The 12,650-nt window shown below is 34.3% G+C and overlaps 1 protein-coding gene across 1 annotated transcript; it reads right to left on the bottom strand.

The window, feature by feature from the left end:
* Positions 1–3,670: 3,670 nt before the first annotated feature.
* Positions 3,671–11,789, bottom strand: LOC117336504 (aldo-keto reductase family 1 member A1-like). The gene is given in 11 exon segments (XM_033897097.1): positions 3,671–4,091; positions 5,185–5,267; positions 5,521–5,564; positions 5,567–5,603; positions 6,045–6,126; positions 6,411–6,517; positions 6,875–6,991; positions 7,199–7,276; positions 8,519–8,635; positions 8,846–9,013; positions 11,607–11,789. Coding segments are annotated over 11 exon segments (966 nt in total). The 5' UTR covers positions 11,697–11,789; the 3' UTR covers positions 3,671–4,048.
* Positions 11,790–12,650: the final 861 nt, after the last annotated feature.

Below are 12,650 nucleotides of genomic sequence, written 5' to 3'. Positions count from 1 at the left end.
CTAGACACAATAAGAAAATACTTACCAACAGGAACAGCATACAACTAAGCCGACGTTTCAATTTCCCAATTGTAAATCTTCCATTTCTACTAACAACCCTGCTTCCCAATCATGAGGTGTTTACATGGCAAGGTAGATTATATACCCAAGGAATCTCATTGTTCACATTATTACGACTTCCTTAACAGATGTCAACTGCTGATGGAAATATCTAAAACACAAGGTTCCGGGAGATAAAGGTTGATGGAGATCATGGCCGACATCATGATCTCATCTGGATTTGTTCTATTTCCCTGTGCGACATGGAGTCGGGTGTGGGTAGCTCTTGTGTTAAAATTCATTGTTTCCTCCCACAGTAAGACCCCTCACGCTCTTCACTCTTGTCCAACAGGCGTGATTGATATAAATTGATATAATTTGTCTCGCAGTTGTAAAAGAAAAAAACTTTTATGTATGCCTTGAACGCAAACGGCGTTTGCATGAGATACAGTTCAATTTAATCGGTCTTGAAATTGCGAATGGCTTCTTCAGAACATCCGTCACGTTGCCAGGGTGATAGTATGTGCTCCATAACAACAATTTAGTAAACAATTTTCTTTCAAAATTGGTTTAATCACATGTGAAAATATCACTGTGTCCCTGTTTTAATGACTGATATTCCAAGCGGTGAATTTTCTATTTTGATATATGTACATATATTGATGATTTTGTGTTGTTAACCGCAATCTATCTACTATATTTTTACTTTATTTATTATAACAACAGAAACGACAACATTATATTAAGCATTGAGCATAATGACAATGACATGCAGCTTTTTTTTTTGTAAAACGTGACGTCATTTGAATATGTTATAACCCCAACTTTTCATCGGTCTCGGCCCTCATCAGCTGCGAAGCTATCGCTATACCCAGTACAGTCGGAGTGAAAGATAAAGGAAGAAACTGTGATAGATCAGATTGAAATTAGCCATGCACGTTCGATATCAGAACATACCAAAGTTGACAACGAACCAGAATGTATTGAGTGGTCAGGTCATCTATTATATCACTGAAAAGTGAATGCCAATCACTACTAAAACCAGTACACAAAAAGGATCTTTTGAGAAAATAGGTAATGAAGGTAGTGCCTATATTTTGTTTTATTTTATTATGTTTTTATCATTTTTAGAGAATATAATGTATAATGTGTGTATGCTTTCTGTATATATACCAATCGTATTAAAAAGACACATCTTTATGGAAAAAGTGTTCTAGCAATGGTTTACATACATACCATCCACAATTTCGACTGCTTGCATGAACTCTCTTAGTTGATGAGAAAGTATATCTTTTTTTCAAAATAACAAATGATACGAGCCAAATAGGGCCCATAGACACACACTTACACCTTCAATGATGTAACATACCTTTGTAGTGGTATAAATATCGTTCTCGATAGGATCATAACTGCCTTTTCGTTACTATAAGCAAACGCAAAGTCCAGTCCCGGTAATAATCCGGATTGGCGATCTCGATCGCCTTGCACACTTCCTCTGATGAAACATATCATATTTAGGGAAATGGCCAAGTGGAAACTAAAGGTACGTTCGTAATATGTTCTTAGTTAATGAAGTAAACTGTATGCTTTCTGTACAACTCACTCTCAAAGTTGTGAAAATAACTCCCTTACCATGGTAACATTATGACAATTCAGATATTGTGACATTGGCCGTATTAGACAATAAACAATGATAACAACCCCTTTATTACAATTTCACGTGCAATTATTAGTATGTATATTCAGTTAATGATATTGCCCCTAAAGTAACGTTGTAATGATACACGCATGCATTTTTAATGATTAAAATGATTATTTTAGATATGAGTTACTCATAGTATACCAGACAAAACTCCAACAGCCGTAGCTTAGACTTTACAAAATTCACAGAAAATCATATTAACTTATTGTATGCATTTATCAGTCATACTGGTGAGAATATCATTGACGTTGCACAGATTGATACAATGAATCTCTGATTTAGGACATGATCTGATACTATAACAAGGACTTTTGTGATAGTAGATGGATTAAGAAATCAAGAAGTAGAAACAATATGGGGCCTTTTAGAAGCAATAACTACACAATTGAACATAATGCTTTAGAATTTAAATTACATATGTATTTCTAATCCCTTTTTTCATGAATATAAAGATCAAAAATTAAATTATTTAGTATAATTCGGCAATTAAGACAATTTACCTTCATTTTGTAAAAATGCACATGTATTTTATCCAAATCCTTGGAAACAAACAGTTCAGTTTAACCCTTATTGGTCTAGCGGATGTTGTGAGAGAATAAGGACGAGCTTAGAGTCATAAAGGTATTCTATTACAGCTGATCTCGAACGGCCTTACGATACTTAAGGTTTCTCCAGTTTAGTAAACCTCCTAGCCCTACAGTCGGTATGGCTTTTCTGGTTTGGAAACAGTTAGTGGAACTGTGAACGACATTTCAGTTGTTTCATTACCACTACGGCGTGTGTCCATTACGTGTCTGATGGTGATAATCTGAGGCCCTTTGATGTAGACATCCCTTTTAGGATGTTGTGTCCGTGTACATTGTAGATAGATACATGCTGTCTATGAGTTCGCTTTGTGATGTCGAGTTGCGAATATGTTAGTAAAAGGTCTTTAATGTTGGAAACTTCTGTCATTTTTATACGAATTGTGGCGGGAAAATTATGACTGGGTATTACTGTAAAGGCTGTTGCCCTTTAAGGGTTGGCAAAGTCATACATCTTTTTTCGCCGTTGAATGCCAATACTTTTTTTTTACCTTTTCCTTAGATACAACTGACTTGCACAGTGAGGTTATGCATTGTTATATACCGATATTCCTTCAACTGTCTAAATCTGACAACGAAAATTTCATCATTAAAATAAAATAATTCTATCAGATACATTTTTGTTAGTGTGAAAGTACCGAAGGCAGCATGAATTCACTTTGACCTAAAATAATACTATTACAAGTATTTCAAACCTATTAATGATTAAATATTAGATATAAGGAAGACATTCCGTTTTTTATATTCTGTATACGGATATGCAATATAGAATAGATTGACTGATTATTGACCATGGGGAATGCTTATTTTGAAATGTTCTTTTTCCTTATGTGATATGAAGTCAGGCGTGCTCGTCCTCGTTAACATTCCTGGTCAATTGACAATATCTTTGTTTTCATTTTGAGAATGTGACATTATCCGGATTTGGCTTAGATTTGCCTTGTGGGTGTCGTCGATGAATAAAAGACACTCACCCTTCCGGAACAGAACATCAAAGAAAACGAACAATAAAAGTATACATGACGTTTTTTCTGAAAGACAATCATTCGGTAAGTTTTTTAGTAGAAATTCTGAGCGCAAAAATGTACTAGTAGGATTTTCGGATTCTTCACCTGCGCCAAGCAAATATCAAACTAGATTTATCCGGAACAACTAATATCAGTTGTAGTGGCATTATGTCCTTTTTTTGTTTTGAATTGTACGGTTTATTATTGATATGTTGTTTTGTAAACGTCATATGGTGATATTGCATTAACACTGAGTCGAGTAATCGAGGACATTTAAGAATTCAAAGTATGAATTTTTATTTAGACTTACAGTACATTTGTAGTTTCAACGAAGTATTTTGTTTTCTGTGGAAGAAATAGATGTTTGTCGAGTTTGTTACATTATAGCGAATTATACTTCTTCATTAATGTTTGAGATGAGATAGAAACTGGCAATCTTTACATCTCCAGGAATGAATAATATTAACAATAAATAGAAAATATCAGCCAGCCTGCTTTCTGAAATTGTATATATTTTTATTCATGTAACAGAAAGCAAATACATGTCCATTCACGAGAAAAAGTAAAATCTTGTCCTTAAAGTCAGTATCCTTGACGACAGAAACTACAAAATGTTGCTGATACAATCAACACGACAGTTGTCAGCATGGTATTTCAATGGAAGGTTTATTATGATCTTTACTAGAAGGCTTGCTTGGTCTCTGTTTCTTCAGAACTCAGTACTCGTCGTTGAAAGGATAGTATTTGTGACCTTTACCACTACAATAAGACGCAGCATATTAACAAAGAACTCATAAACCGTAGTAAGAGGCAGCACATACATAGAGGTTCCCCAAGAAGTGACAATTGGGTATCGTGTTTATCTGTTACTTTATTTTCAATAGAAAAGACACTTTAGTTGAAAATTAACTGACGAGTATGAGTGTAAGATAAATTATAAGCAATTGTTACTCGTTGGGAACATGTTTATCCCATAACTTCTTTACCTACAAATACACAGAGTTCAATTTCTCAACGTATCAACTAAACTATGTGAGCTGAATCAGTACGCGACAAATTATAGTTTGTAATGAATAAGAATGTATTGTAGGGTAAGACTAATAGGCCAGAGGTCCCTACGTGGACGCCAATGTAACAGAGCATATGATTGATTAAATTTTAATCACTGCCTCCGCTAAGGATCGACCCCGGGACCTCTGGCTTACTAATCTTACGCTCATCCGATCGAGCTAAAGAGACGATAACTCTAGCCGAGCGGTATATTGCAGCTAGTATTTACCAGGGTTACACATTTTTTTAGCTGAGCGGCTTAAGTATATAGTAATATAATTGTAAAATATGTAACTTCACAATGTGAAATATCAGCATGACACTGATTATCTTTGTGTTTTTATCGAAACAACACTTGTTTAAATGACAATCAAATATTCAAAGATGAAACCGAGAAAGTAATCTCTGTTCAATTATCCGAAATATAATACGAAGTCTCCGCTCTTAGTCGTTATACAATACCTGCGCTCACATGGACTTTTTATTAGACCGATATTATATAGTTAGATGATATTATCATACTTACATTGATAAGATACTAACATAGATGAATTTGACAAAATACTTTTATTAAAGAAATACTTACGTTAATATAATTATTACATAGATGACATACTTACATTGATATAATACTTTCTTTCATGAAATACTTACATTGATGAAATACTTACATTGATGAATACTTACATTGATGAATACTCTCATTGATGAAACACTTACTTTGATGAAATACTTACATTTATATAATTCTTACTTTGATATGCTTACTTTCATGAAATATTTACATTAATGTAATACTTACATGTCTTCCCAGAATAACCGCAGATTTCTATCTAATCCAGCAATTTGCTTCATTTCCGTCTCGGACAGGTCAAAGTCGTATAACTGTTAACATTGAAAAATAAAAAAAAAATCATTTGTCAGATCCTAACAATTCATTTCTTTATTGTATTTGTCCTTTTAAGTGCAATTTCCATTGATTACAGGTTAAGTGAGAGAAAATGTCCAGTACTATATGTAGCGATTCGCCTCAGGAAATAGAGCTGGTCTCGGTAAACCACATACAAAATGTACTTGCTTTATTTCTCTCAACCACATACTTTGACTGTAAACCTACCACTGACTGGGATATATTTACCTGTATGTTTTCCTTAATCCTGGCCGGAGTAACACTCTTGGGATAATGACGAAACCTCGCTGTAGGAGGAACCTCATCACCACCTGTAATGAAGTCATTGATAGTTTTACATCATGTGACCTATCACGTGATCACGCTGTTTCATTTTCCGAAACCCCGAATTGTCTGCTAGGTTTTTGTTTGAAACATACCAGTCTAATATAAGCAATACATCACAAAGTTGTCAATTATAAAAGAATTGTAGTCTTTAAAAGATTGAAAGGAGTGAGCAACTCCTTCCATTAATATGTATTCAACCTTGGAATTATCGATCCATTGTATAAATATACATCACCTATCTGATATATATTATATATTTAGGTAATTATATCATGTTTCATATTTCATGCTTACAACCTATCATTGCAGCTTAGATTTCTACTCTCAACCTCCCAACCTTAGATTTTAACCACTTAAAAAACATGCTTTTCGCATGCTTTGAGAAAAAAAAACTTGTTTTAGTTAGGATACAAACTTGTTATTACCTGGGCAACCGATTTTCCCTTCGAAGCAGAAATATCTTTTAAAACCTTTTCTTCAAACAGGACAGGATCGTCTGCTGTCTTCCTGTAGGATAAATGACAATAAGAAATATGTCTGTTGGTTACACAATGTAAAAATAAATATATCTATTATCCTTTTGATAATCTATTTTAAGAAGCTGAAAATCGTATCTCTTTAACTAGAAAATTAATTTTTACACTAATGAGTCATTGATTTTATAATTGGAGTTCTTTATAACCTCAATATGTTCAGTATAGTTTTGTACTAAAATATAAGTTCTGTTATCAATGAGTATAAACCCTATACAAACCGGGTAGCATCATTATATTCATGTGAAATACATGTACCATGTTCTGCCAGGGTTCGCCAAGGGGGCGTAAGCTGTGACGGTCATCCCGTTTTGTTTACAGAAAGCAACCAGCTTCTCATTCAGGAAATACGGATGGATTTCTATCTGAATAAAGAAATTTTAGTTTAGATAAGTCAATACGTATGGATTTCTATCTAAATGAAGAAATTCCAGTTTAGATAAGTCGCGAATAATTATTGACTTTTGAAAACATTTTAACACTCCATATATGTAACAAATGTGATATTGTTAAGAAGATAGTCGACAATTAAGAGCAAGAACCGATATCAATATACATGTTAGAATATGTACATGCTTTCAGAGGATTTAAAACAAAACCTACATGATAATTGGTATTGTCATCATTTTTGAAAATATATTAATACATAGAAGCTAGAGCTTACGGACTTATAAATCACCAATACATTATTTGTTGAGGAAATAATATTTTAAAATCCATACCTGTATATTAGCTGGTTTTATCGAAGCTCCACTTAACAGCCTTTCTACCTGTTTCTTATTGAAGTTTGAAATACCTATGGTCTTCGTTAGTCCTGCTCCAACCATTTTCTCCATCGCCTGGAAAAGAAAAGATTCAATATCAAAAAGTTTTAATAACATTTGGTGAGTTATTTGGATATTGTGGAGTTAAACAAAAAAGAAGATTGCAATATAATCTTATGATATTCGTTGAAAAATCTTTACACACTATCATATTATTCACTAAAACCGCGGTTAAACCACGTATATGTGCATTGTAATATAAAGATTTACATATTAACATACCTTCCAAGTATCAATATAATCGTGGTCAGCGAAGGCATTGTTACCTTCAGCGTCCTTTGGAAATAGGTCATCTCCATCCTGAAAACAAAATTTCTAATTATTCCTTGTCCTTTTATCGTTTCATTATGATATGTGTGTTATAAAAGGTCAAATGTATACGAACAGAGTAAACGATTATAATAATGGAATAATGCAAGTTGTAAACATTCCCTCCATTTCACAGTGATTTGTGTGTAACTCCTAGCTATATACAATTCTCTTAAAAGTAACGGCAGAATAATTATCACATTTATACATTTATACTCTTTTAAATTGGAAATTTGATGTTCGAAACTCAATTAAATTATGTCTTGCGTCATAATTTAATCTAAATATTTATCTTTCAATAATTGTTTTTTATCTAATTGGTTTGTCTGCCCTCGGGAAGAAGTCCCAATATCGATAAACCCTATATGTATCTCACAGCCTTTTTAATGTTCTTATTTTAACTTTGCTTTTTGATTATTTGCAAGGTTTTTTTATATGTCCATAGGTTGCCAATTCCAATCATTGAAAAACACAGTTGAATATAAATTAACTATTTAAAATGTAATAAAAGTGTTATCTTGAATCTTAAATATCAAGTTATAAACAGACTAGATTGTACCAACACATGGAGTTTGGAGTAATACTTCGAACCGCTACATTTCTACAATATTCCCTATGAGTTTGGAGGTCTCGAATCGACATATTTCACATGCTTTGTTATATAGTTGATACAATCCTATCAATCTATCAAATACTTTCAGTCGCAAATCAAGTGAATTGTTTTTCGATTTGACATACAGAGTGCATACATTTTACATAGATTTTAGCATCATCGATTATTCCAGCTTCTTTGGTTTTTTCCAGTTAAAAAATCTAAATTTAAGTATAATTTTCCTGCCATATTGTTTCATTATTAAGAAAACAATTATATTTCTTATAATGTATCTTTTTGCAGAGTTTTCTTTTTAATATTAACCACAATTTTCCATCCTTCATAATACGTATGGAATCCATGAGAGCTTTTTGAAACCGTCTCGATTTTCCGACATGAGCAACGTTTCATCGGCGTACAAAAACTACAAATACTTCTCAGTTCTGCTCACTTAACCTTGATCCTTATTGGAATTTTTTTCTAGTTTATTTCTGTAATATCTAAAGGAAATTCCAGTGTCATCAAATTCTAATCATATTTCCAGGGTGGATATGTAGACACTTAATCTGATTAACACGGTGTTTCGCTTGTTTAACAGTTTACATTCGTGTTTTTTTCTCACTACATTATTTCTACTTTACCTTTAACGCAAATGGCTTGTGCATGAGGTACAGGTCAATATAATCTGTCTGGAGATTGCGCAATGACTGTTTCAGAGCACCCTCTACGTGGTCAGGGTTGTGGTGTGTATCCCATAGCTACAATTTAAAGTACATGTTTAAAACCTTTTAGCAGCAGGATCATTGAATTACATGTATATATATATAACAAATCATTCTTATAAAATGTGCAACATAGCCAGTGCTTAAGTTAAAGATTTTTTTTATTATTTGACGGCATTATTGTACAAACAATAATGTGTTAAATACTCTACTAGAACAGGCCTATATATATACACAATGACATACCTTTGTGGTTATATAAATGTCATCCCGGGTAATGGTTCCGTCGTTGATTTTCGCCTTTATAGCATCCCCAACTGCCTTCTCAGTACCGTACACCAACGCACAGTCCACGTGTCGGTAACCTTCTGATATGGCGATCTTGACCGCATTGTATACTTCATCCGGGGTACCCTTTTAGCAAAGAACGTTTTCGTGATAAAGAAATGTCCAGATTGTAACGATTTGCTTAATATCAAACTACATTGTAGTTCTATTTATTCACATATCACATATATATATGTGTGTGTGTTTTATATATTCATTTGTCTGTTTTGATCTTAAAAGTTCTCACTATTCGGGCTCACATCACTCCAGTACAGGCGGAAAAGATATGACATGATTCAGGTATTCAGAATCCTTAATGGGATGGATGTGACTTCAGAGGATCTATTACAGATAACTGGAGAAGGCAGGACAAGAGGACATAATAAGAAACTGGCAAAACCACACACAAGGCTAAGCATCAGAAAAAAATCATTCCCAGCCAGAGTTGTTGATGACTGGAACAGTTTACCATCAACAAAAAAGCAACCTCAACAAGCACTGGACTAACAAGGAGATCAAGTTCCACCCATCCTGCTATGTGTACTAGTTAAACAACGACCCGCCAAATATTCTGTATAACACCTACTACCTATACAGTCTATACATGTATATAAAGATAGTGACCCTAGATACAGATGGTGTGTTAATAGTCTAAATATGAAACTGAGCACCAATTCGTCTTTTATGAATGATATTTGATGATCGTATTGAGGAAATTTGAACTACCATATTTTAAATGAGGAATATACTATACTTGACACATGATTGAACATGCGTACTGTAAATAGATAGATAAAAACAGGTGGTCAAGAAGCGGACACGCTTATATGAAGACCGATGACTGCTATTGCTATTGCTATACCGTCAAATATCCCAACTGATATAGATTTACAAATGCTAGACAATATCCTCTGGAATGATATATAGAGGATATTGAATGGTTTTTCGTTAAATATAACATATATTTCGCGAGTATGACAGAATATCGAAATTTTCACGAGTGCTAAGCAGGTGAAACGAAAACGGTACAGACATGCGACCACAGGCCTTGTTGGCTCATTTTCAGGTTTCGATATATGAGTAAAAATGACTGCCATCCACTGTGTAGAGTATATTTAAGCAGGGCGATAGCCTGAATCATTCAAAATACTGCTACAATGAAGAATAGAACTTTGTTAACACAGCATAATTATCACAGATACAGAATGTCACATAGATGCATAGACTCCTAACTTAACATACAGCAACTAACAACATACATGCAAAATGTGCCGGTTATACAATCATGTAATAGTCAGCTAATAAAACAATATGCCTCATCATAATTATGATGCGATACCTCTATTTTTAACATTGTTTTGCTGTTTGGTATTTTAGCCTTCATCTAGTTCATAATCAAATTGTTTAACTGCCAATGAGAGCACTGCGTACGATGGAATGCCATTCCACGTATCGACACTTCGTTTCGTGAAGGAACTTTTTAAAACATTTTAAGCGTAACTGTTCTTTACATATTTTAAGGCCATGGCCTCCTGTGTTTGAACTTTCTTTAATTTTGAATATGTCTTCGAACTTAATTGTCATATTTACCAGGACTAATTTTGCAAACCTCTGCCATATTAACCGCGTGATTTTGTGCTATGTGTCACACGGCAAATTGGTGAGACATTATCACAAACCTAGCATCAATACATCTATCTCAAATCCGGCAGTGATACTTGATAGTATGCCACTTTTAAGGAATCCGAAAAACCGCGACATATGACCTAGATACGGTGATAACACATGAAACCCGATTTACTGATAAACTCGCGGTGACGTTATGAAGAAATTAATATGTAACACCAGACAAAGACCATGATCAACTATCAATGATCACAAGTAAACTCGACAGACAGTGACCGTTTATAACAATGATCATATGTAGTAAACTCGGCAGACAGTCACCTTATATTATGATGAGCATATGTAGTATATTTGGTGGAGAGGAGAGCGACCTTGCAAACTGATATACACATGTACTTTGTAGTCAGTGACGGCATACAGAATCCACGGCCAATGGTGACCTTGTATAGCGATATACATCGTAGATAGAGACATCATACAGAATCAACAGTCAATTATGACCTTGCATAACGATATACATTGTAGACAGAGGCGCCATACAGAATCCACGGCCAATGGTGTCCTTGTATAGCGACATGCATTGTAGATATACACGCCATACAGAATCAACAACCAACAGTGACCTTGTATAACAATATACATTGTAGACTGACGCCACGCATAATTTAAGCCAATGGTGACCTTGTATAATGGCATACATTTTAGCCAGAGACGCTATGTAGAATCCATGGCCAATAATAACCTTGTATGATTCAACTGATTCTGGGACAATTGTATCAAATTTAGCTGATGCATTTTCCCCTGTATGTCATTTCCCCCTCAATGTCATCCTGTGATCAATATATATATATTTAATTACATTTTTGAAAAAATATTATGACTTCCAACTTAATTGTTGCAGGTTTGAAAATGTTTAGATGTCTTATAGCAGTGTTAGCTGCAGATACACTTTAACCTTACATGTCAGGACGCCAGACAGGCATTGCAAGAAGAGGATCAGATGGACTTTCAAGCATGTCCCTTACTGCATATTTGCTATGATCAATTTACTTACGGTTTTTCCCAATATGGTAAATGTTCCAAACCCAACAGTAGGGTACGGCTTCCCTGGCATGGGAACAGTAAGAGGAACTCCAGACGACATGTTTACAGTTTCAATACCGCTGTGGTGTGTTAGTCTGACACTTGTGTGTCTAACAGTGAGAAATCCCTGTACTGTTGCATAGGATTTAGGATCAAGTGTGTGCCTCCTCTTGTGTACTTAGTAATTTTAAAACCTGGTAAGACAATCTTTTATCAATAGACTAGCTGATAAAACCGGATGTACGTTGGTCCATAGGCACAGTGAGGAATATGTAAAGCTATTGATAAATAGCGTGATTATGCATTTCAAATTGTTTTAAAGTCCCCTTAGTTGTCACCTGATGGAAATGTTTACTCACAATCTAAACGCAAACTTGCAGACGTTTTTTGAAACCTTAGAGAATTTGTTTATATTATTTCTGCGGTATCACAGAATAACCTGGCAGATTATGTTTACCGACTCAGAGAAAATCGTAAAGTTACTTCTCCAGTAAGGTAGGGGGGATGGGGTGTATAAGTTAGATATAACAGTTTTATACGGATGGTTTTAACCGCCGAGGAAAGATTCATCAGAAACGACACAACAGATACTCTATTTTTATTCTAATAACTTACATCGCGTGACCCATTTTCGTCCTCAATTTGAACGAGCAGACAATTAAAATTCGTAGATGACTATCAATTGGCGACAAAATATTCAAAAACCAGATATCATGACGCCATTTGCAACGTCCCAAATTATATAGGACAAGTATATACATATTAATATCATCATGGAAATCAGTATTTAAGTGTGCGAAAAGATAGCGCCGACGACGAAAAGTATAGCTCTAACTCTCACATCCAGTGCATTTTCTTTTTATCTTGTCTTTGTCGCATTTTCACAAAATGGGGAAAGAGCGCGGGTGAACCAGCGAAAGCAGATTTTTTTCCATTAGGATTCTTGAATCGAAAATGTAAACGAAGTTATTTATTGTAATTTACATGTACTCATTAACAACTACGTAGGTGAAGC

The sequence above is a fragment of the Pecten maximus genome, chromosome 10 (assembly GCF_902652985.1).
Source record: "Pecten maximus chromosome 10, xPecMax1.1, whole genome shotgun sequence".
Taxonomy (NCBI): domain Eukaryota; kingdom Metazoa; phylum Mollusca; class Bivalvia; order Pectinida; family Pectinidae; genus Pecten; species Pecten maximus.
The sequence above is the reverse complement of the archived record's forward strand: the minus strand, read 5'-3'. Positions and strand labels throughout refer to the sequence as shown.